Source organism: Perca fluviatilis, chromosome 6, assembly GCF_010015445.1.
Source record: "Perca fluviatilis chromosome 6, GENO_Pfluv_1.0, whole genome shotgun sequence".
Lineage (NCBI taxonomy): Eukaryota > Metazoa > Chordata > Actinopteri > Perciformes > Percidae > Perca > Perca fluviatilis.
The window spans coordinates 33,578,599-33,604,250 of NC_053117.1; the positions used below are offsets into that span (position 1 = coordinate 33,578,599).

A 25,652-nucleotide genomic window follows, 5' to 3' on the forward strand; every position below is an offset into this window, starting at 1 on the left:
CTCAAATGCATAAGAATTATGAATACTGTGATGAAACTTTGCTACACACAAAATTCTTTCATTCTTACTTTCTCTCGTCTCCTTTTATCACACACTGTCACAACTTCCAGTCTCGTGTCTTTGCCCTCGTCTCCCTCCTCTTCCTGCCTGCCCCCCTATCTCTCTCTTTCTCCTCCACTGTACATCTTTTCCTTCCATCTCTCTCACCGCCTTTGTCTGCTGCCTTGGCGTCTGACTTTGTCCTCCTCTCCGTCTTTAACACTCCCTCTCCGTCTCCATCCCTCTCTGTCCATTCACATTGGGACGAGGGGCGCTGGGCGCCTCTGACAGTGCTCCTAATTAAGACGTAAAACTGTGGGCAGCAGGTTTCTGAAGGTTACACTGTCTATACCACAGGAAGTGATAAAGAATGGAGTCACTGATGACATGTGACGTTTTCACCAGGGATGATGCAAACCGCTGCTAATGAAGCCAGGGCTATGGAGGAGAAAACGAAGGGGACAGGGGGCCTCTGTGTGTGTGTGTGTGTGTGTGTGTGTGTGTGTGTGTGTGTGTGTGTGTGTGTGTGTGTGTGTGTGTGTGTGTGTGTGTGTGTGTGTGTGTGTGTGTGTGTGTGTGTGTGTGTGTGTGTGTGTGTGTGTGTGTGTGTGTGTGTGTGTGTAACGTGCGTGTGTGTGTGTAACGTGCGTGTGTAACGTGCGTGTGTATGTGCAGGTTTTGCTCCAGAGGCCTTTGGGATTTCAGGGCAGAATATTTGAGTCAATTAGACAGATCGAGTTGCTGCTCTGCACTTAGACTGATATATCCATTTTCTCATACAGTATATCTGATAGTCCTGCTGTCTACTGCTCTTATGATGTAAGATCATTCTTATTGCTGGGTGATAATTCACAATTAACGGACTTTCACTGGGATCATATGATGATGTGATCATATTTTACAAAATTCAGTTTTTCAAGTTCATGATTCCAAGTACATTTGTTAAAGAAGTTGCAAAACAACATAGTTATCAAAGTGCACAGAAAGAGTTAATTTACTTTTGTATAGATATTGTGATAAGTATATGTGTGTATATGATGGTGGAAAAATAGTCTTTACAATATTGTGAATAGAGCTGGGTAAGTTGTATGTAAATGCTTGGTCAGAATCTTGTTTACTAATTCTTTAAACTGATATTTCCAGATATAAATTATGGAAACTTAAACTAACTTTCAGATACATTTAGGCAGGTTTCTTCATTTAGCACTGATGCAGTTTTGTTTATTTTTCTTTTAAATAAGAAAACACATTTAGATCTGACAAAGAGCCAAAATGTTTGTCCATTTAAATACATAAATGTGTGATTTGGAGTCAGTGTGCAGGCTTTACTTTTTTCCTTCATGCTATAAGCCTTGCACATGTAATGCATCTAAGACTAGAAGGGCACTAGTAGTGCACAGACCTCTTCCAACGCCATGCTCTATCTTGCAATATTAATGAAAGTGAAAAATAAGTTGTGTATCTGGCCCGTGATTCGGATCTGCTCCAAAATGTATTAGGTTCTTCCTTCCACCAAGTTTCATGGAAATTGGGCCAGGAGTTTTTCCGTAATCCTGCTGACAGAAAAACAAACCGAACCAAAATATAACCTCCTTGATGGAGGTAATGAAAAAAAAAAAAAAAACATGACCACTAAAATATCAAAAAAGCAATACAGTGTATCATTTAAAATGTACTGATACTGATGTCAATGTGATACTTGAGTTTTGGTAGAGATACCGAAACAATACTTTTTTTTTTTTTTAATACCTAAGTGTAAGTTCTATAAATATGTTTTACTGTAGGTTTCTTTTCCAAACCCTTTTACTAAACTTCCTTTTTTCAAGAAAACAGTCAAGACTTCTTATAAGTCTATCGAGCTGTACACAAGCACTCCTACGAGAAATATATAATTCAAGAATATGTAAAGAAGACCTGACAAAGTATTTAATGCCAGCTTACTGTGCGTGATTTTTTGATACTTGGGGTACTTGAGGTTCCATCCCTAAAAAGTTTAAAAGTATTTTGCTATGTGCTATTGAGACTAGAACTCACATATTGTATTTTAATATCAATGACCTATTATGGCATGTAAAGATATTGAAAACTGCCACAAATATTGGCTAGGAGAATATTTCAATCATCTGTCAAAAATGTATTAAGTTCTACTTTGAGCAGAGACAGCTCAACCTGTCCAGCTATTATAGACTACATTGTATTAATAGCTGTGGATCTGGAAAGTTCACTATGTCACTATACACACAACATACTGTGAGGTTATAACGTTTATGTCAGAGTGGTTCAGTTTCGTCTTGCAAAGAACAAAACAATGCTTAGATTGAAGACACATCTGTTGGCATTCTGTATTATACTCTAGAAATTGATTTGAATGATTCAAGTCACCCAAAAACTCGCGTGTGCTTTACCCCTTCAGGAAAGCTGTTAAGTCACAATTAAGTTGTATCCCAACACACTGAGTTCCAGACGCTACATTCTTGTCATTTCCCATCACCGCTGTATGTAGTCTAGTCTGTGCTGGCTTACGATCAAGGCCTTAGCATCTGCAGTGAATGTATGACCTGCACGTTGTAAAATGTAAAAGCTGAAGCGCAAGTCAGGCTGCATTTTCCAACCGCAGCGTCAAAGAGAAATTGAACTGAAAAGTGAATGCATAAAACATGACAGCTGGCGTTTTCCGAAATAATCTTGACACTGTGTTGAAAAGCGCATAATAAAGGACTAGAGGATGAGGCGTTGCTGATTAGCATGCATGTCACCCTAACAGTACAGCTTGACTCCCCAAAAAACTTGGAAACTTGCAACGAAATGCTCTCGGCCAGTTAATGTAACATCATATGTGGGTCCTCCTGGTGAAATATCCTCTGAGATTTGCATTGTTCACATAGTAATGAATTGCATTGCCACCAACGTCGCCATTAGGAAAACAGCAGTTATATTAGCCTTTTTAATGCTGTGAAGTAGAGAATGGAGCCGCTCCACACTGTTGAATAATTACACTTAGTACTGAGTGTTTTAGATTAGGCTTCAGGCAACAGGGAATGTCTGTAGTTCCCAACATATGCAAATAAATTAACATAATGCAGATCGCACTCAGATTTGTGCTCATGGCAGCAGCAGAAGTTGAAATGAGTGTTGACCCACTGCAGAGCTTGAAAACCTGCTGAATTAAACAGTGCAATCAGTGTTTCTGCGAGGTTTGAAATCATGAAAAGAGCAGTGACAGAAACTTCTTTTGCCCAAGTGGAAGTTGACATTTTGAGGTTATGAGTTGCTGAGGATACTAGCTTGTGATATATTTCAGTATAAATAGTGTTCTATATCAGGGATGGGCAACATTGATGATAGAGGGGGCCACAAAAATGTTATCCTCACTACCTGAGGGCCAGATTGTGGCTGTGCTCTTCCACCAGGATACTGTAACAGCAGCTTAGAGCAAAATGGAAATATGTAGAATCTATATATTTTCTTTATTTCTTTCTAAGTTGCTGTAATGCTGAATTTTCCCACTGGGATAAATAAAGCCTATCTCTTGGCCTAAATGTTGGCAGATACTTGGAAAAAAATTGCATTTAATGTAATTTGACCCATAGTTCTCTTAAAATGCTTTTTTTTTTCCACGGAAGACCAAGGCTTCAACTTTTTTTGTAATGATTGATTCATTTGTGCATTCAGCAAATGTTAGGTATTTCTGCTTGATAAAAGATTTATTAAAATGATTTTCAAAATAGGTGTTGTTCAAAATAGGTGTTGCAGCAGATATAGCAGGAAAAGCACAGGTTCAACACGACTGCACTCACAAGAAAAACATTTGATTGATTTGGTGAAATGCCTAAAACTAGTAAGTAGTAACTACTAACTAAGATCTAGTAGCTGTGTGGATTTTGACTGAGCACAGGTGGAAGTATTATTATTATTATTATATATGATATGATAATAGTATATGCTGCAAAAGCTTAGGGCGCAGGGTGACACCTTAATGGATCATTGAAACCACACATGCCCAATTTGGCTGCACAATGAGACAAACTCTACAGCATCCCACATTTCTTTACCAGGCTCTACTGAAAGGTTGTAGGAAAGGGGCACATCATTTTTAAATATACAGTACAGTATAACAGTACAATAACTATATAACAGTACAATAACTATACCTACATCCCAAACGTTGCCTCCTTTTGCTGGACTTAAACACACATCTGCTCATGAAAGGCAGTCATTTGTTTATAGCAGAAAAAAACATTTGTCTGTTGATTCCACATTTTTAAAGAAAGAAAAAGAATCAGACACGTTGGAAAGTGCGAACAGGCTAATTTGCGTATATTCTGAAGTAGTAGGTCAAGGTGAGAAAGGCTCCATCACCTGAGATATCACACGGTTGTTAGTTGATGTATTAGGTTGACACTTACCTGGAAAGGATCTGAGTGTGATTATTGACAGGAATACTTCTTCTCTCTCTAGTCATCCAGGGCCACTGTGAGTGGAACATTAAAACATGAGTAAAGTATGGAGCTTTACGCAAAGAGAAATAAACAAAAAGAGTTTGTACTTTCTCAGAAAATTTAAATGTATACTTGTTTCTGCATATACAATCCTAAACCTCAGATGACTTCTCATTTTGCAGGTGCGATGATTTACACAGTTCACTTCATAACTGTTTGTAGTTCCTGCATTTGTTCCACTCCTCTCTTTTTACATTATGTGGATTCAATGGAAATGCACTCAGAACATGCATTTACTCACACTTTCTATTCCTGGAGCCATAGTTAGGAGCAGGTGTAAACGGTACTAGAGGTGACTGTCCACTCTTCCGATTTAGTTGAATTTCTTTCCCAATATAGGATTCAACCGTAGAACGTAAACACTGTCTGCAATCCTTGTTCAGGAGAAGTTGGAGGCTAAATGCATGCAGTTGATATTGCACAGTGGATGCAGACACTACCGTTTTCTACCCATCGCTTCTAAGCTGGTACATCTCACCCGCAAACACGACCGCAGTGCTGCAGCTCGACAATTCTCACGAGTTCATTGGTGTGAGCATCTGAGCCCAATGTGAACTCTAGCCCAAATGTGACACACTGGCTCTGGCCATATGCAAGCTTTTCACCCCTCCTCCCCCTGCTGATACTGGTGTTGTGAGTACACAAGTCATGACTGTTGGCTGTGGCAACACTCTGACTCACATAACCCCTCACAAAAGATCTGGCCAAGCTCCTTCAGCCCAAGCTAAGCCAGGCCGTCTCTGCAGAAGACTCTAATTGATTTGATGGACTTGCGCGCCGTTCACACCCCAGCTCCAAACAAACAGTCCGCCCAAGATTCGTCTCCATCGAGACATAGAGGCAGTACCCGCCCTCCTTTCGCAAAGCAACACAGTGCGAGCGCCTGAGAGGGCTGCGTCGGCCTGCCAAACTTGTTAGGTTCACTGGTGGGCCTCAGGGAAGATTTGAGCATGCTGTGTGACGATTCATCATACTGCAAATCAAGGCTCCCACCCCCATTCTTCTAACTCCCAGGTCAACCAGAGTAGACTCAAGTTCACAGTCGTCGTTTCCACCATCGTAGCCTAGAGCGTTGACTAAGGTCAGTTGTGAGAACTGCAGTGCAGCTTAAGAGGGTGGTCCCTTAAAAAAGCAGATGTATCTTTTATCATCCGGATTGATATAGATAGAGCACACTCCAAGACCTCCGCTAAATGTGTAGCACTCTGTGTCAGTCTTAAAGATTCACTCCCTGATTTTATACTGTGCATAACTCAACATAGTTTTGTCTCAAAGCATCAACAGTGAGCTGGGAGGAAATTAAAGGATTTGGAAGGGCTATTGGGTACTATACAAAAATAAAACATTAGGAAGTGTTGTTGGTCGGACTCAGAAGCAAAACCAGCAACTGAGAGTCAATTTTGCATGATGTTTTTGCAATTCAAGCACACAAGAATAACCATGAAGAGGAGGCAAATAAGACCGAAATTTTCATTTTAAATGGTTTGCAATTCTTTTTTTCACCCAAAAACCAAAACTTGGAGGTATGTTTGTACAGTCAAAATGCCAGTGAATTTCCTGAGTTCCTGTAAATGGGGCACACTCTCACCACAATGGCAGGCAGTGAGGTGACGTCACAGCAGTCGGGCTGATGTGAGAAAGGCTCCATAAACTGATAAGATGGGAAATTAGTGTGTCCGGATAGTAGACATGCCGAGCAGGATACGAGAAGTAAAAGAGCCTCACTGGTGATAGAAGTAAGAAAATGGGGTTATTTAATTCAAAATTAAAGTGTTGCCTCTGTGTGTTGTCACAGCAGCTGCACATACAGTAGACTGTGTGATTAAGTCTTTCAGGTTCTCACCAGCAAAGCCGAAAACCGAACAGCAGGCAAATTAAGCATCTAGCTGGTGAAGAAAGGGGATCATCTAGCAACTAAAGTCTCAGGAGTTGGTGGAGACTATTAGAAGAGTGAATGATGGCAGGTTAGCCATAACAACTTAACAAGTCATTGGTGTAACAGTATTGTACTGGCGACAGCCGTGGCCCGAGGCATTATGTTTTTGGGTTGTCCGTCCGTCTGTATGTCGCATTTTCAAGATATATTAAGGAACGCCTTGAGCTAATCTCTTCAAATTTGGCAAAAACGTCCACTTGGACTCAAGGATGAACTAATTTGATTTTGGTGGTCAAAGCTCACGGTCACTGTGACCTCACAAAATGCGTTTTTGGCCATTACTTCAAGAAGGCAGAGACCAATTATGACAACATTTCACACAAATGTCTAATAAGATAAATGAAGTGATGACATTTTATACCTAAAAGGCCAAAGGTCAACGTCACTGTGACATCATAATGTTCTGTAAAAACCCTTTTGCATACATGTCAATACTGTGATAACATTTACCGCACCAAAAAATAAACTTAATATCTTTTTAATAAATTTCTTCAAAGTCTTCACTGCATATATTATATGAGTCTGAACAGTTATGGATGTAAACTGCAACTTACAAAATACAGGCCTACAACTGCCAGGGTGTAATGTTGATGTTTCTGTGAGATGGTTTTGGAGTCCTTCTGCCTCCTATATCCCCTAATATTTAGTAAAAAGGTAGTAGTGTGTCAGTGTTAAAAAATATTGTGCTTATGGTGTCCTCCAGGCTTATTTTGTCTTATGCATTATGTAAACATGGGTGGGTAGTCATACTAAGATGCAGTCTTTAGGCTTAAATAACCTTTATTTAATCAAGGAAACATGTACAAAGAATAGACATTCAACAGACAGAGTTCAGTCACATATATGCTCCGAATCACGTACACGAATGGCATAAAGATTATTCACTTTTAGTTCACTTTTGCGGCTTCGCCTCTTCCTGAAAACCGCACAAGACCTGAGTGCAGCAGCATCCCGTAAAAGCTCTTAATTAAAGATCAGTTTCTAGTTAGTGTTGAGCATTGATTTATCATGTTAAATTGATTTTTAATGGTGTATCCTGCCTTTACACAGCAGTGTGAGGGTTTGTGTGTGTGTGTGTGTGTGTGTGTGTGTGTGTGTGTGTGTGTGTGTGTGTGTGTGTGTGTGTGTGTGTGTGTGTGTGTGTGTGTGTGTGTGTGTGTGTGTGTGTGTGTGTGTGTGTGTGTGTGTGTGTGTGTGTGTGTTTGGTAAAATGCCTGTTGTGGGTCCACCTAGTGTGTGTTGCTGCTCATGTCTTCAATGCTCAGGTCACATTAACCCAGTTCTCACAGTTTGTAGCCCATGTTTGAAAAAGAAAAAAAAAACCACACACACACAAAAAAACACACAACACCTCCCTGTTGTCAGTGTGGCTTCAGGCTCCTTCACGCTGTTATATTTCCAGCATCGCTGGCCGATGATCACATTATTTACCGCTTGTATTAACATGCGGCTTGATAAGCATATTTTCCTCAGTAGAGCTAACAAGATGCTTTATCACCGAGCCTTTCCACCCGGCGTAGCAGGCCGCCGCTGCACGCTCGTATTTCCACCCTGTTAGTTTACAGCCTCATAAATAACAACTTTTCTCCTGTTGAGATTTAAAGCTGGAGTTTTTGCAGTAAAATCAGATTTAACTTTGAACATGAAGACATTTTGGTTGTGAATTATGAACCCAGAACATTTAATGTAAATCAACTATGAGCTCTGCTAAATAAGCAGAACACATTTTAAATATACAGCACAACAACACAGAGTTAATATTCAAAATGCTAAAAAAAAAAAATCAATTATGTCAGTTAAATCATTATTAAAATTGTGTTTTGCATTAAACTTTGTGCCTTTTTAACTTTTTAATAATTCTTTCTGACAGGGTACAGGGGATCATCCTTTTAAACGACATAAATCTCATTTGTGGGTCAAAACACTTAATATAAATAAGGAATTATGCAATGTTTATGTTAAATGTTAAATTATATGTAATTTTTTAACTGATACTAAAAGATGAGTAAAATTGAGTAGATTTACATCAACACCTCTTAAAATTTTATATTTTGAAAAGAAACACCAGTTTATTGTGGAACAGGGAATAAACGGGGGGTTATCATAATTATCAAAAGGCAAAAAAAGAAAACCTTAAATACCCAAAATGATGCAGACTAATTGATTAAACAATTTAAAAAGGATTCAATGTGTTTCAGAAGTAACTTTTCTGTCTGTCAGAGCAGAACACTAATAAGGCAGCTACAGATGTTCATCTACTGGCAAAGATAAAATAAACCAAGATTGTCAGAGAAACTAATAATAATTAATTCATCAACCCCCAACGCAATTATCTTCTTTGTGTCTTTGATTAGACACAATTTCCTATTCATTCTTTTGTTTTACCTTTTTGTGTAATCGTAGTTAATCATGTCAATTGCAAGAAAGCGTTGCATGTTTTTGGCAGTTCACGTCGGCGCGTCATTAGCTGCAAAGCTGCATCTTTAATTTGTTGATTAACTCTTTAAAAGGGAAACGAGGGCTGTGATCTCTCTCTCGCTAATTGCGTCTGAAGGATCAATGATTCAGTAATGAAACAAATATGAGATGTTACTTCTTCTTTTTTTTAGATTTGGGAAACAAAGTTCCTTTTTTTTTGTTTTTAAAGAATCCGTTGAAAAAAAAAAAAAAAAAACGGAATATTCATTGCAAATCAAATCCGGTTGAACAATTAAAAATCAATTTACACACACGGAAGAGAAACATACAAATAAAGCTTCTCTTCTGCCTTTTTTTTCCCTTCTTGCACTCATACAGATTTATTTCAGGTCGTTGTCGACCCGGACCAGCCTTCCCTTTCACCTCTCGACAGGGCGCAACGCCAAACCCATTTCCTCCTGCATTAGTCTCATCAGGGACTTTAATATGTGCCACCCTGTAGGAGGGGAGCCTCCCTGGCACGTGCACAACACACACAAACACACCGCCCCATCTTGACAGCTCACTCCAATTACTGGCCCTCCCTGTCGCATGGCCTGCATCTCCGCTTAGAGCAGATCATATGTGACCCTGTCCAGCATGCCGCTGGTGGAGGGGGAAGAGGGGGAACCATGCAGGGAACACAAGTAGTAACACACACCCACTCCCACATTTACACTTACTGAAGGGACACTCTCCAAAAATTGAGGCCAATCAAAGAGTGTCATTCCAAAATGAGATCTTCAGCACTTTAAAATATATCTGCTTACTCTGACAAAAAAAAAAAGACTGGCATCAAAGTAAAGCACATTGCTGCTAATGAGTTATCTTAAAACCTTTATTTACTAATAGGTTTTTGAAGATATAATCATCTGTGTTTTTTTTTTTTTATATTGACAGATGAATTTAAAGGCTACAAAGTTTAGACCAAATGGATATTCAGCATATTTATTTTTGGAAGGAAATAGTTATTTTTTTTTATATTAAAGGCTGTCTTATTGAAGATGCAGATAGTAAAATGCTACTGCTATTGAAGGTCCTGGATTAAATCGGTGTACATGATCAGAGAAGTTGATAACGGGTTTCTTGGTCCATCCTCTTAACACCTCTTGTTACAGAAATGGAATTGTTTGCTATATGGTATACATTTAGCTCTGTTTCTGTGTGACACTGAAATCATGGATGCTGATAATCCATATTTCGTCATCAGTGGTGTTGGGTGCTGTATGCATCAAGGTTTATTCCATTTAGCATACAACAAGACACATTTTACAGTGGAGTATTAACAGGCAAATATTGCACATACTTTATTTAACCAAATACAAGAGCTGTTTGGTTGATAGGGCCGTGGCCTGGAGACATGATGTGAGCTTATGTTTTAAGTGCAGTTCTGAGTGTTTGTGGCGTCTCTCCTGGCCTCTCTGGGAGGACAGTTGTGGCGATGACACGTAATTTAAAAGTACAGATGAGCCCACTGGCTCTTTGTGGACGCTGATACACTGTGGCACCCAGAAGAAAAATTAACAAATGCCCCCCTCTTTATTTTTGGTTTGTGTTTGGAGTCCTTGTTCAGAAGGCTTGCACATGTTGTGTGAGCGTGTTGTAAGGCAGATGGAGCTTTTGGGACACTCAACAGCTGTGTGTTCACTGCAGAACTGGCTCCTTTTTCTTTTAGTGGAATTCAGTTGCTGCTCCAGTTTGCACGTTTTCATGCAAAGTGTGCTACAACTTAGTATCTTACTTGTGTCATCTTTTAATATTCAAATGCTTTTTACTGAATTTTCTATCGCCAACTCGCACCTGAGAAACTTTAATCTATAGTATGCTCTTTTGCAGTTTTAAAATGTCACACCACAATTTGTCCAATCTGCCCACCTATCTGCTTTTTCTCCCAGCTCCCAAAGCCACTTGCATTTTTAGAAACCACACAGAAGGCTGAAAATGGCTTAAACTTAAGGTATCGTGACCCTTCAGAAGTATTTAAACTTTTATCAAAAGAACACTGAGCTCCAAACTGGTTTTCACTGTCCTCTTAGCACCATTAAAAGCTGTGACTAGTTCTTCCTACAAGCATCTGCTTAGCACTACTAGCTAAAAAAAGAAGAGACAGGGATGTTTTTGTGCTTTGCATAACCAAATCTGCAGCATGTGGGCATCACGTGGGAAATGGAGGGAAAGATTTGGGCGACAAAAATGTCTAAATGTAAGTCTGTCGCCTCACGGGTCGTAAAACAGGCTATTAGCTGGCTCACATGCTGTACAAAGGTATCATTGTATCAGTAGAAGGTGCTGTCTATAAACTGGCTCTTCCTTGACAGACAGTGTCTCAGTCAATCCATTAGCTGTAAACCCAGTTGTCTGGCTGGAGTGGGTTGACTTGGACGAGGTCCGTCTAACTCACTTCAGCACATATCAGCCCAAGAACAATCCCTCCTCTGTCTGATCCTCCTGGCACCGCTCCACGCCGATCCTCCCACGATCCCCCTCTCTTATGATTATTTCATCCTTTTAAATTCTTTATGCCGCATTGCCGTGGCATCGTCCCCGCTAGAGCAGAGCGGCACGTTGGCCATACAGTACATTCACACTACAGTTATTTGGACGGCGCTCCGGTGTGGCTCTGTCCCGGTCCCTCGGTTGGATTCTGCTCGTCCATTAGTGCCATCTGTGCCTTCCTGCGCCGTCTGTGAGGGCCCCGTCGACGCCAAAACGATTGGCATTTCTCTGGAACAACCAGAGGGACAGTGCCCAGAGCTTTTAGCTGCCAATGATGTGCACTTACTCTGAAAAAAGCAGAGAGGGTGGGTAATAGAAGCAAGCAGGAGGCCCCGGCAGGAAACAGCTGCACCTACAGTACTGTGGCGTCCATGTTCAAGCTTCAGGAGATATCACTTATCTCTGCAACAACAGACAGCTGATACAAAGTCAAGAGCTGTGTCCTTTTAGACATTTTGCTGCCAGCAATATGCACAATGACTGAGTGCATGAGTGAACAGGTAAGGGTTGACAGATTCTGCAGCAGGAAACAGAAAATATAATAAAACGTGCAACCACCAGGTCATCGTGCATCAGAAGTTTTAAGCGAGCATTCTAATCTTCCTTAACTTCTATTTTACAACAACGGACAACTTGATGTCACCAGTGCTGCTATTGTCGCTGGGCCATATGGCTTACACTTTAACAACGAGATCTTCAACAGGGGGTGCTCAGAGTCACTGCAGGGGGGCCTCCAAAATATTGTTCATTTTTGAAAGTTTTTTCAAATTAAAATGTCTTAACATGAATCTAACATTATTAGCAAATGTTAATCCCCACTGATGATAGGCTTTCTGGCCTATGGGTAAGGTAGTCACTATGGTAGCCATCTGTGCACAGATACAGTTAATCCTAAGGAATCACTGTGCCACATGTATGTTTAACATTAAAATAGTTATAAAATAAAATATTTATACAATTATTATTTTGACAGCTTAGTATTCTATGCACTAAAAATGTATATATAAAGGCTTTAGGCTGCCCTACACTTTATTGTAGACCCAGTTGAATATGCAACTTCATTTTATACAATATTAGTAGTAGGGGGTCTCTGCTCCGTCTCTCCTTCAGTTAAGGGGTCCTCGGTTTAAAAAACATTGGAGACCCCTGCTTTAACAGATTCATCCTTTTCTTTGGCGACCTGCTCTTGCTGCACAATACCTAGGATACAGACTGAACACTCTCAGCTGATGATGTTGTGCAGATCAGTTTACAGAAGTGCTGTGGCACAGTGGAGCAAATATTAGAGTCAATGACAGATCTCAATATTATCTGGTTAATGACATAAATACGGAACATGCCCTTAAGATGCAAGACTTTGTACATTTAAGAAGGAAGAGCAGATATCTTGAATTGTAATTCAAAGTCAAAAAGCACTTCAATATAATGCTCTAATTCAACTATCATAAAGTCACTATACAGTTCACACTGATATGAATGAACAAGAAGAGAAATTACAACAAAGAGTTTTGCACCAAGAAGCTTAAAAGTTACATGGACTGGAGGTCTGATCAACATTGTTTCCAAATGCCAGTAGAGACCTCAAGAAAACAACAAACAGAAACACTTGCTTGCTGGGTCGGACCAAAGAAGTGGACCTTTTTCTTCACCATCAGTTTCTCTTTCCGCCACTCAGTAAAATGTTCTCCTGTCTGCAGGAAATGGGAGCCAGCGATGCTCTGACAGTCTGGAGACCATATGCTGCTGCCTGCTAGCATAACTTTTTACTGCAAGCTGTCACTCACTCCCTCTCTGCTCCCTGGGTCACTGAAGTAGCCATCACAGCTTGATATCCCATCATCCACCACTTTAATCACACTAAGACTCTCTATTGAAGGCAATGTTGCTTTTAGGTTGGATTTTTATAAAATATGATTTAGATCTTTATTATCGCTGTTATTGCTCAGGCTTTGGATTAAGAGGGTTACTGTTGTGTCTGCATCAATACTAAAATCTGATAGCATAGCATGATCAACTTTGGCCCTGTCCTGTTTCAACATGACAATGTCCCGTGCACAAAGCCAGCTCCATAAAGAAATGGTATTCCCACTTTGGTGTGGAAGAACTTGGCTGGCCTGCACAGAGCCCTGACCTCTCAACCCCATCCAAACCCTTTGGGATGAACTGGAACAGACGTTATCTCCCAGCAGTGTTGGACCATACTAACGCTATTGCGTCTGAATGGGAGCAAATCTCTGCAGCCAGCTCAGGTTCCAAAATCTGGTGAAAAGGCTGAAACCAGAAGACTGGAGCCTGGTATAGCAGCTTTGGAGCAGGAAAATCATCCAGAAGGCATCACTTCTTTTCCAGCACCTTCCAAGATGTCTGCTAAACTTCATAGTAGTGAAAGTGTTTTTTTATTATTTTTTTTTTTTTAGAATGTTGTCCTCCCATGTACCTTATGTGCTTGTATAATATTTATTCATCTCTTTACAATGAGAAGAACTGCCCGAGTTGTCAGCGAGCATCATGTATTTGGCCGAGTCTCAGGTGGCTCTGATTTCCCAGCAGGCCAGATGGCAGCGCTGTGTGGGCAGTGTGTGTGTGTGTGTGTGTGTGTGTGTGTGTGTGTGTGTGTGTGTGCGTCAGGCGCGTGGTCGAGGGGCTGTGAGAAGAGCCTTGTGGAGGGAGGATTGCTCACACCCTGGCTCTCTCCTCTGTCCCCGTGCAGCTGTGCTTCTCCGTCCAACTTGAACTTTTAATTTGTTCAATATGTGGCAGAGGACACGGAGTAAAACAGAACACATGTCTGGTGGCTGAGGCTCGACAGGCAGCGACTTGAAGAGGGATGATGACACTGTGTGGAGTTTTTTTTTTTTTTTTTTAACTTAAATGTCTGCTGCTTCCAACATAGAGGATGAATATTAATTTGACCAAGACATTTTAATTTCTTATACTCAGGGTAGATTGCACCAGCCCGGATATGTTTAAACTTAAATTGAGGTTAAGGGTTACTTTTTTGTTGGCATTTTTGCCTTTTATTTGACAGTGTAGAGACCGAGACTGGGGTATGACATGCAACAAAGGTCCCAAGGCTGGAATCAAGCCCGGGACGATGTGGTAATTTTGTGTGCGCTTTAACCACTTGGCTACAAAGGCGCTCCATTCATTTATTTAAATTATTAACACAGATTTAAAATTGACACTTTAAATTAAACCCTGGGATAGTAAAACTCAGTCTAAGGATTTAAAGTTAAAACCACTATTGTTACCATATAGACCATGATAAATGAGTTCCAGATCGAAATAATCACTGACAAAAACCCCATCAATGGCACCACTACTGCTACAGCCTCCAGGAGTAGATAAAGATATAATTAGTGATGATGCAAAAATGGAAAGAAATATAAATGTAAACACGTCTCCCCCAAGGTGAAACAGTAGCATAACTAGTGATGCACCGATTGGATACACCAGTCAGTTTTGGTCAGTCAGACTGCTTCTTAGTACCTGTTAAAAACCCAAAATGTCTCAAACATAGCCACTTAGGTAAGAAGTGATGTGCCTAATATGATCTTACACATAGAGCAATCAATCTCTTTGTGTGTCATTACCAGAACATTCCTTGTGATCTCTGAAATCTGATGAGAAACCTTTTCAGGTGGAAGTGAAGCAGCAGAACATACTATAGGTAGTTCATGCAGTAAAAAGTGGAACATCTACAACAGCTATGTGATGCCTTATTGAAATGCTGTTCAGCTCATTAACATTTTGTCAGAACAACAGTGTTATAATGTGATGAGTGTTGCAGTCGTCCTGTTGCTGTTGGATTAAGTAAACCCTAGATTAACTAAGATACTGTATAGGCTGCAAAGCTCTAATGTGGGAAAAAAAAGTCTCTGTTCTGGTGATAAAATCTTTCAAAGCCTGTAGCTTATCACTGCAAAATAAGCATCTTGCAACTGGATTACAACTCTCATGCTTGCAAGTGTTTTCACACTACAGTCCAGATGGGAGATTCGTTCTGTAACCTCAATGGATGCCGTCTTTCGTGCATCTTATTTTGGTTTTTGATATTGTAAACGTGACAAACTATGCAATCGATTAATACGACAAGCCAATACAAACATTTGGAAGGGAGCTTTGTTCATTTCCTTTCATGAGTCTTCCAAAAAATGCTGTGGAGACTCATTTTAAACTGGTTCTGAGAAGAGACAAACACATGGCAACTTCATGTTTTAGTTGTAGTTTTGATGAACTAATAGATTATCAAAGATTGTTTTCACAATTCTAGAAGAAAAGTTGAGGGAAATTCAATGAATTTAAACACACAAGTGTACCTGATTCCCGCTCTGCGTCGGATACTACCAGACTACAGAATGACCTTTGAGTTTTCTAAGTGTGTTTATGTTATGATTTTAAGGTGAACCGACAGTTTGGGCACCGGCCAGCATGGAGCCGCTGTTCTAAAACCCTTCCGATTTAGTACCTGCACACAATGAATTCATACAGCAGCGAATAAAAATATGACTAATGTTTAATTTTTTTGGTGAGTTGGAAGACGTGTCCAGTTGCAATCTACAGCTGTGCCCGCTCACTAAAAGCTTTCCATGCACTCTGAAGATGTCAGAACAAACATTTCAAACGCTTCAAGTTTCATCTTCAACTGTCTCCAAGACATTGTTTACTTTAGGTCGTTTCTTGGATAACTGAATGATTGTTTGAAGATGTGGCTTTCCAAACAGGTGCACCCAGCTGAAGTAGTGTTTGGACATGAGTGCAGTGCACACACATATCATTAAAACCATTAAGCTAGCCAGCATTTCCTGTAGTTAAATGACGTCTTTTGAAATGTTTGCACCACCTCCCAGACTTAAGTGATCTTTTCCCAGGTTGGAGTCAGGAAATTGGACCTATACACATTCAACATCCCCTGTTTTGGGCATCAGACAAAGGGTGCAGACATTGTCACCTACCCCAAATGTTATGCAGAATCAAAAATATACTCTGTAATGAAGTGAAGGAGGCAAATTGTAACCAGTTGTTTAATTTATCTCGTTAGAGGTCTTAAAACCCCAACCAGACATGTGGCAACTGATTTGTAGTTACATTGTTATTCACTCAGATCTTGAACTACTAGAAAGAAAAAATATTCCTCCGTACCATCCGGATCCTTTTAAAATGTTGTTTGGAAAAGACCATTATAATTTATATTTACAATCTTCAAGAGAACAAAAGAACATACAATGGCCCAGAGTTTGGTCTGAGCTCTAAGTGGCTGCTGTCTGTTTCCTAAATCTGCAGAGCTCCTCAGAGAGTTGCAGCTCTGGGGGACACAAGCTGCTCACGTTGCGAACACTGCGAGAGATGAGAAGGAAAATCAAACACATACACACAGTCACACTCTCCCCACTTCACTCCTGGAGCTCTGCCTCAAGTTACACGCCAACAGTCCAAGTGACAAACATGTTGTCTGAGGACTAGGCAAATGTGGACCTCTGCTGCTCCTGTCAACATGCAGCGAGGGCCCGCTAATGAGACATTCAGTGTAGATGGCTAAAACTCCGGTCAGATAGTGATGTATTCCACAACATGCAGAGTTGACACTTGGGAGGATTATTTCAGATGCTGAGATTACTACGCAAGATTTAACAATTTTCTTCCAGAACAGAATTCGGAGTAAAGGGTGAAGAGTAATTTTAGCTCCTTGTTGCGTTGGGAATTCTTTTAAAAATGGTTTTACTAAAATATATTATAAGTGTTGCAGTGGACTGAATGAATGAATTGATAAAAACATTCATCAACAGCTTTAATAACAGATTAATCGTTTTAAGTTGTTCATCCAATAAAATGCCAAACATTTGCACAGTATGTTCCAGCTTCTTCAGTGTGACAAGTTGCAGCTTTTTCTGCCTCAAATCCTCATTTATTCATCATCATTATCTTTTTTTTTGTATTTATTTATTTTTTTTTTTATACAATGACTACTTTAATTTCAGACTAACTACTAATGTTTGATAAACAGCAATCATCAGTTTAAGGATTGATTTTCAATCCTTAAATATATACTTATATACTTGTGTGTTGGACCTCTCAGACATACAGTATCAACATTGGATGTTGTTATAATCAGTTTAGTTTGATATCTCGGTTCAATATTTTCCCATTAGCCAGTGGAGTGTCTGTAATGAACCTTATTAATCACAGTGTTCATGTGGAAGTGGATGCCTCTGTCTGACCACCCACCCGACCCCCTCCTCTTGTCTCTTCACCTCTCCATCTCTCCACCTGACTCATCCACCCATCTATCTGCAGTCACGCTCCCGTCCGTCTGATGAGATTTCACTGACATCCCATGCTGACGTATTCAGACTATTGTTCTGCCGCTCCGGGTGGCACAGGTGGGCCTCCATCTCTCCAACATGGCCCAGTTACTAGGCGGCGCTCCCTGCCAAGTCAGGCCCCGCTCATCTGGGAGCAGGGGAGCTGGAATGGGTTTGACCGTATTGTGCTGCACCTGCTTCGCCCTCGCACCAGATCCCCCCGGCTTCGCCTGCCATTCTGCCGCCGCACAGAGCACTTCTTCCCTCACCGAGCCCCTGCGCCGTAAAACCCGTAAAATCCACTGAACTTAGCCGCTAAGTTGGCCGTGGCCAAAACAGCATCTGATGTGCCTTATTTGTTGACTGTGTGAGATTAGTTGCAGAGGGTACACGTCGAGGGGCTTACCATGCAGAGATGGAGCGAAGCCCCCACCCCTCCGTCAAACACCCACCAGCCCTGCCAAATAATGAGAAATGGAAGATTCTCCAGCTTGTCTAAAGCCCTCGTCACAGTCGGTCCGTGCACACTTCTGCTCCCGAGCCAGACTGTAGTGCAGATACTGTAAGAGCTCCCGCAGCAGAGGAACTGGCTGCTGACTTCTGCATTCACTCTGCAGCTCAGGAGCCAATGTCTTGGTCACTTCTGTCCATAATACCTCAATGGGAAGCATCCACCTGGACTGAGCGAGGCCTGTATGTGCAAGGATGTGCTTTTGTTTTCCTAAAAACAGAAAAGGAAAGAGATGTGCAGCTCAAATATGTGCACATTTAAATGCAAATTCAGTTCAGCACATGAATCATGTCTTTTTGATACCACATTCTGTGCTAATTCAAAATGGTCCAAATTTTTACACACACCCCTGAAACAAAATTTTTTATTTCGTTATTTATTTCAGGGGCCACAGGAGGAGTTTTGGGACCTTAAGTCAAAATAGACATGACCCTCCCCTTGCCAGTAATATTTTTTCTATGACCTTCCAAAACGATTTGAAAAAAAAAAGCATGACCCTCCCCCAATAATTTATCGATACCTTCTGCACTGGTTTGCGCTTGGCAAAGATATACAGATTACCGTTGTTTTTTACAGCAATGATATACGTGACTAAACCTCTGCATTCTCATCTGACTCATCCCACTCCTCTGTTATGGTGTGGTGGCCATTTCAGTAGATTTACTCACTAACGTTGTGGAAACACAATAAGCATGGAAACTAAATGCACACTTCCTGCATTACTGCATTACTTCAAATACTAAGTTACTCCTCTAGTAAACTAGTATTCACATGAAATAAAACAATAAAACATTGAGACCATTCAGCAAAGCACTCTGGGTAACATACAAACTGGTTGCTATGGACTCGTCACTAGGCTTCCTCCACTTCGTCGTTTAAACAAAGTGGAATAAACGTAAATCCAAATCTACATCTACAATTTTACCAAAGCAGTATATGAAATCAGATGTATTACCTACCAACCTTTAGTTGTTTTGTGTTATTTAGCTAAGATATTTACAAAATATCTGGTCATGCCAGACGTAATTATTCCACTCATTTTTTTATACAATGTAATTATCCGTTTCAGCCACCAGGGGAGCAGTGCTCCCCCTGCCCCCCAGCAAACTCATGGGTCAGACCCATCTGGTAGCGAAGGAGGGCCGAGACTGAGAGCTACATGGAAAAATATGCACCAAATAAGCCACTTTGAAATGTTGGTGTTTCTATGAATATAAAAGTTGGGTAAACCCCCGCCGCCGACTAATAAATGTTGGGTGACCCTCCCCTCAACAAAGAATAAAAAGACATGGCCCTACCCTATTTTCCTCCGGTGGTCCATTCCATAAATACTGAACAGTCCCTTAGTGATTTCCCTCAACGCCAGTGGCTGTGATCGCTTAAAGACATTTTTAGTCGACAAATAATCACAGAATTTCATTAACAAATCAGCTTCTCCGGTATGATTCTCCCTCTGCAGATGTGTTGTCATGCAGAAGGATCTCGTAAAACTCAAACCTTATTAAGGACCAAAAGCAAAAAGTCTTTACATTTCTTAGTCAACCAAGACTACGTTTTAAGTATGTAGTTGACTAAGAGAAGTGCTGGACATTAAACATACCATTACTACATCAAGGTCTGCATCAGCAACTAAAGTAGTACTATCACCAAATGCAGTCTCTGGAAATCAGGCCTGGACAATAACAACTAATAAACATGGAAATCCAGAGAACAAGAAACCCAATGATAGAGAAGAGACACCCAGAGTTCATTAACATTCACATGAGAAAAAATCAGAAAGCATACTGTATTTACTCTTATTTCACTGTACCATGCAGTCGGTCAGTAAACACATTTCTCTCCTTCCTCGTAACCAATTTTTTAACCAACATTGGCTTATTTATAATCTATTAAAGGTTTGTTGCTTTTGTGATAGGAAGCTGCAGCTTGATTTATTTTGGTCAGAGCATTTGTATAGATGAGACCATGAGAGAACAGTCTCTCTAGAGCAAGCACACCATTTTTTCGTATCTAATTTCTCTGTTTTGAGCTGTGGAAACCATCCTATTCAGACGGATTTATTTCTGTTCCAGTGGGACTTGGGATAGTCTTATTATGGATACAAGGCTGCACCGCTACAAGTCCTGATCTTTTTTTTTTTCTCTCATCCTGGCACCCTCTGCCACAGGGATACTTTCTCTGTATTTAGCATGTACATGTGCACTTACCAGGTAGAGATTCAGTTATGCATCTACGTGGCCATAGAAACGGGGTTCTCCAGCTGAAATGTGGCTCTGTTAACTTGGTGACCTGCATGGTGACTCAGAGGCTCACACTCACAACCAGAAGGTCCTGAGTTCAAAACCGATTGGGGGGGCTTTTATTTTGGAGTTTCTTCTTCCCATGCTTGTTTGGCTTATGTGGACATACTGTATGTGTTGCATATTAAAGGGTCAGTTCACCAAACTTACAAAGAAAACCTCATTTCACTTATTAAACATTTGAGGAACTTCTTTCGGATTAAGAAACTGTCCTCATGAGAAACGTGGTGTGCTGTTGAGTAATTTGTTACTGCATTGAGCAGCTCAAACACCATTCCATTCACCCCATTGCCAGACTGATCTCATGACATGGCGTATGTATGACACGGCAATTCATATGCCATTTTGATAGTGTTATCAGGACGCATACTCGCTTTATAGTGTGTTTATCAACCCCTTTTGGCCTCCATTGACTTACATTACCTTGCGATTGTGTGTGAATTTACGCCGCAGCGAGTAGTATGAAAGTGCGAAAATCCGCGTAGGGAGGTTGGCCGGAGTGGTGGATGGGTCAAACACAGGACTTTCACCCAGGAGACCGCGGGTCGTGTCCCGCTTGTCACATTTCCTAAACTCAACCGTTCTTGTTTTCCTAAACCCAACTGGTTCTTCTTTTCCTAAACCCAACCGGTTCTTCTTTTCCTAAACCCAACCCGTCCGCTGTATACGGCGTTCAAAATGCGTACAGATAACACGCCACTTGGCTTAAGAAAGTGGTCGTGTATGTTCACGCGAAGTCGTGATGTCACGTTGCCATTGCATTGGTCATCTGCATGGACACATATGACACTATAATATTCCTGCTATTGCTGTTGAGTAGGGCACTGTCCACAGATGATGCTGCTCACTGCCTCTAAATATGTATAACTAGTCAAAGGATGCAGAGAAGATGAATGAATAAAGAATAACGTAACTACCTTTTTATGATGTTGTGACCAGGTTACAGTAAGCACATGTAAACTCACTGACTGAGCCAGAGAGAGGTGAAGAGGTACAGAGAGCCTGAGTTGTGAGTGTGAGGTTGGAGGCCCGCTGGCTGCTGGGGATTCGCTGTGCGAGAGCTCCCTCTTGGTGCCAGTCGGCCTACTGTTGGTGAGCAGGCTGCCGCTGCACCGAGAGGCTCAGACAGCTGCCTAGACACAAATCCACACACACACACACACACACACACAAATACACGTTGGGTGAGACTATGCACAGGGATAAGAAAGTGAGATGTCTTTTTTATTTATTTTATTTTTTTTTGTCCATAGTCCCAGTATGGTATTGAGGGAACAGGAACCCTTGCTGCTGCTTCACCAGTTGATGCTTGATTTGATTTAAATATACAGTAATTTTTTTTTGTGTGTGTTTTATGTGTGTTAATTATGTATAACCTCTTATTTCCCACGGTTTCTTCTCCTGGTATTGTTTTTACTCGTGTATGTATCAAAAGACATTTAATACGTATACATCATTCTTTTTATATCTTTATATTGTCTTTATTGTTAATCTACATCATTTTATTTTGAATATTTTAATAGATATACCTTATGACTACACTTTTTAGGTAAATTAGGATCATAGGGAAATAATAGGAGATGCTTATTAGAAACAAGCAAATGTCAAATAAGGTCTTAAATACTGTACTTGAATAACTGCAGATAAGTATGAGGCGGTTATTAACTATAAAGGTTGTAATGTTCTCTCTCTTCTCTTCCTCTCTGTGTTTTTCAGGGTCGATGTATTAATTTCAACCGTGTGCAGCATCAGTAGAAAAGAAGGACTACTGTGTGAAGACCAACATGTGCAGATCGCTATGGACAAGAGAAGAATTTCTAATTTCTAAGATCTTTAGTCCTGCAGCTAAAACCACTATCTGTTCACTCTGCTCTACTTTGTGCACAAAGTTTCTCCTCTGTTTTTTGTTATGCTCTTAGACCTTTTAAAGCACACAGGGTGAAATTGTAATATGAACTCTTAATCATTAAGTTATTGACTACCTATTTTCTATTACCAAAAGATTTCTTTTAAATTAAAAAGAAGACGAAAAGCCGAGCAGAAGCACAGGGCGCCCCAGAACTCAGCACTCAGACCCGGTTAGCTTTTCGTGTGCACCAAAGGCTTAACATATTCTGACCATATTGTGCCTTCTGTGAAAAACCTAATTTCATGGACACAGACGGAAGCTATCTAAAGAAAGAGAGAGAAAAAAAAAAAAACTGCAGAAAGGGGGCTGTTTGCCTTTGGCGTGAAAGTCGGAATAATCCCAGTGGGCCATACAAGTGCAGAAGTCCGTTGCCTTTTGGCAATGTCTCATCACAAATCCTCTCCAACTTCGGCAGTGCTGCGTGCCTGGCGGCTGCCCTTTGACTGGCTTATCTTGTCATTTTAACACTGAGAAGTGCACACGCATGACAAATTGTAGACAGGATGCCCCAAGGTATTGGAAGGCACCAAGACTTTGCCCTGTAGTTTTTTGTTTTTTTTTTTTTTTTTCTAAGACACCTTCCTTTCATTATGCACTCGGGACAAGAAAATTAATAGAGCGTTATTCGACCGCAGGACAGCCTCCTGACCAGGATGATCTCCAGCTAGGTTTGAGGGATTGATGCCTTTAAGACCTTGACATGGCGCTTGCGGTGTTTTTTGCCCCTGTTTTCAGTGCAGTCTGCTCTGTGCTCAGCAAGGCGTAGCACATCACAGCCCAGACACCGCACACGCCATCAGTTAAGACTTTTAAGATATAGATAGAGCGGCCTCGACACTCCTCTGCCCACCGTCTCAATCCTCCGAGGGCTTCCCGGCCGCGTCACAACTCACTAGTTCACTCGCCACCAGAATATCAAAGTTTAATTAAAATAATTAAAGGCAACAGCAAGCAGCAGCCTGTGAAGACCTGGCTGTCTCTTTTTTATGCCTTTTGACGTTGAATGACCTATTACTGCGTTATTCACAGGAAAAAAAAAGAGGACACGGCGCCACGGTGATGGTGCACCACGTCCAAAACGCAAACCCAAAGCAACGGATGCGATGGACGGATAAGTATTGTTCATTTCCAGAAATTATGTCTCCACCCCCCCCTCCACCCCCCAACTCCCTCTCCCCAAAAAGCAGGGTGTATATATATATATATATATATTTATATATATTGTGGATTTCTCAAGCGCGCTGTCATGACGCCAATCCCAAATGATGTTAGTGTGAGCGGAAACACTGTGGGGGAGGAAAGGGGGCAGCAGCTGAAGAAAAAGGCTCGAATGATCCAGTCACTTCGGATGCCGTACTTCAGATGTAAAATGGATATTCGAGTCGAAACCTGACAAAGCGCGCCAGCTTTGACGGGAAGCGGTATAGACAATGACCAGTGGCTGGGTCAGTGGGATGTCTCTGTGCAAGCAGGGAAGCTTATCAAATGACACTAAAAATAAGTTCAACAACCATCAAGTTTGAGGGGAAATGGGTGACCGTCTCACATTCGGTGGGCACGAGGGCGCGCAGGACAGGCGGCGCGCACCACGCCAGTCTAATTATTCCTTTGTTTCCTCTTCATTCCAGTCGGAGGGACATAAATAATTCCAAATCGAATCCTCCGGGTGTGCTGGTATTTATGTCTCACTTAAACGTTTTTAGCCTCTTGCATAATTTTGCAGGCGGACATTTAATAGGCTCATCAGCCTCTTTCTGGACTGTCGCTGGACGAGGAAATTTTAGCACTTAGATCTTGTCTTTTTTTTTTTTATGTTACAACCAAGAGCACAGGAATGTTATTAACCCGAACTAATGAGATATTTACATAGCAGTCACAACACAAGTCGCCCTGCTAATAACGCGTCGCAAGTTCCCTCTGTGTGCTCTCCACACCTCATTACACACACAGTATTCATTTTTTTATGCCTATTTTTTGTAGATTTAAACAAAAAAAACATAATTGTTGAATCTCTTTGTGCCTTTTTTAAATTGATGCCTTTGATGAAAAAAATAAGTATTTTTGTATTTTTGCACTTGTTAAATTAGGTGGCTTTAATGTCATTTAAACACCAAAAGTAAAAGAAAGTGTGTTGACATTTCATTAAAATTTTAAAACTATTTCACTTCAGCCAAGTTGTTTAACTTTAAATACAACTAAAACCTAAAAATGTAGATCATCACAATTGTTGATGCACTTATTTTTGTCAACATCCTTTTCAATTTTGGGTTTAATTTGATTTGCATGCACGACTTTCTGCTTAGTACATTATTTACATCTAAATTAAGGGGCAAAATGTGTAATTTATCATTTAATTATCTTGTACAGTTTTTGTCTTTCCTACTGCCTTTTTATATTCACGTAGCACCTTTAAGTCCAGGTTCAAGTCACACAAGCTGCACACGTGTGTGAGTTGCAACTGAAATACCAAAACAATCTTTTTTCCAAAGCTTTTTTTATGAGTTTTACACTGTTTTTATGTTGTTCTTGTTTTACACTGCAGTCTGTTGTGTCAAATATATATTCAATGAAAAGCGAACAGTGTTTTATTTTTTTTTTTCTCTCTCTCTCTCTTTCACTCTTCTTAACACATGTGTGTGCTGGTAGGGGTGGACATGCTAAAGGCGATCTTTAATTGGGCCCTTACAGATTTATAGGGCCCGACAGGGAACGTGATTATACAGTTGTGTGTAAGAGTGATGAAGTGTGCAGTTCCCCGGAAAAATCCCGTCAAGTTTAAAACCAAAATGAGGTCTTGCAAGTACAAAATGATGCATCTGTTATATATTTTTTTTTTTTTTTTTTTTTTTTTTTTTTTTTTTTTTTTTTTTTTTTTTTTTTTTTTTTTTTTTTTTTTTTTTTTTTTTTTTTTTTTTTTTTTTTTTTTTTTTTTTTTTTTTTTTTTTTTTTTTTTTTTTTTTTTTTTTTTTTTTTTTTGTGTTTGTGGTATGCATGTGGTTTGTGTTATCTATGTTTTTTGTAAGAATGCAATCACCCCTGCTCCATGTTGGAAGTAAAAGATGGAGAATGATGTGTCCTTGTTGCCACTTTTTGGTAGGCTAAACTCTCCTCTCATGAAGGTTGTTTAACAAAATCAGAATCAGAAATACTTTAATAATCCCAGGGGGAAATTATTTTCGTTACCACTCCAGGTATACAAACAA

The 25,652-nt window shown here is 40.4% G+C and overlaps 1 protein-coding gene across 1 annotated transcript in view; it reads left to right on the forward strand.

Moving 5' to 3' along the window:
- antxr2a (ANTXR cell adhesion molecule 2a) overlaps positions 1-25,027 on the forward strand; it is an 86,027-nt gene extending 61,000 nt beyond the window's left edge. The window contains exon 17 of the mRNA XM_039804107.1: positions 22,257-25,027. Coding sequence (XP_039660041.1) covers positions 22,257-22,295 — 39 coding nt within the window. The 3' untranslated portion in view covers positions 22,296-25,027. The remainder of the gene's footprint in view (positions 1-22,256) is intronic.
- The last annotated feature ends 625 nt before the right edge of the window (positions 25,028-25,652 follow it).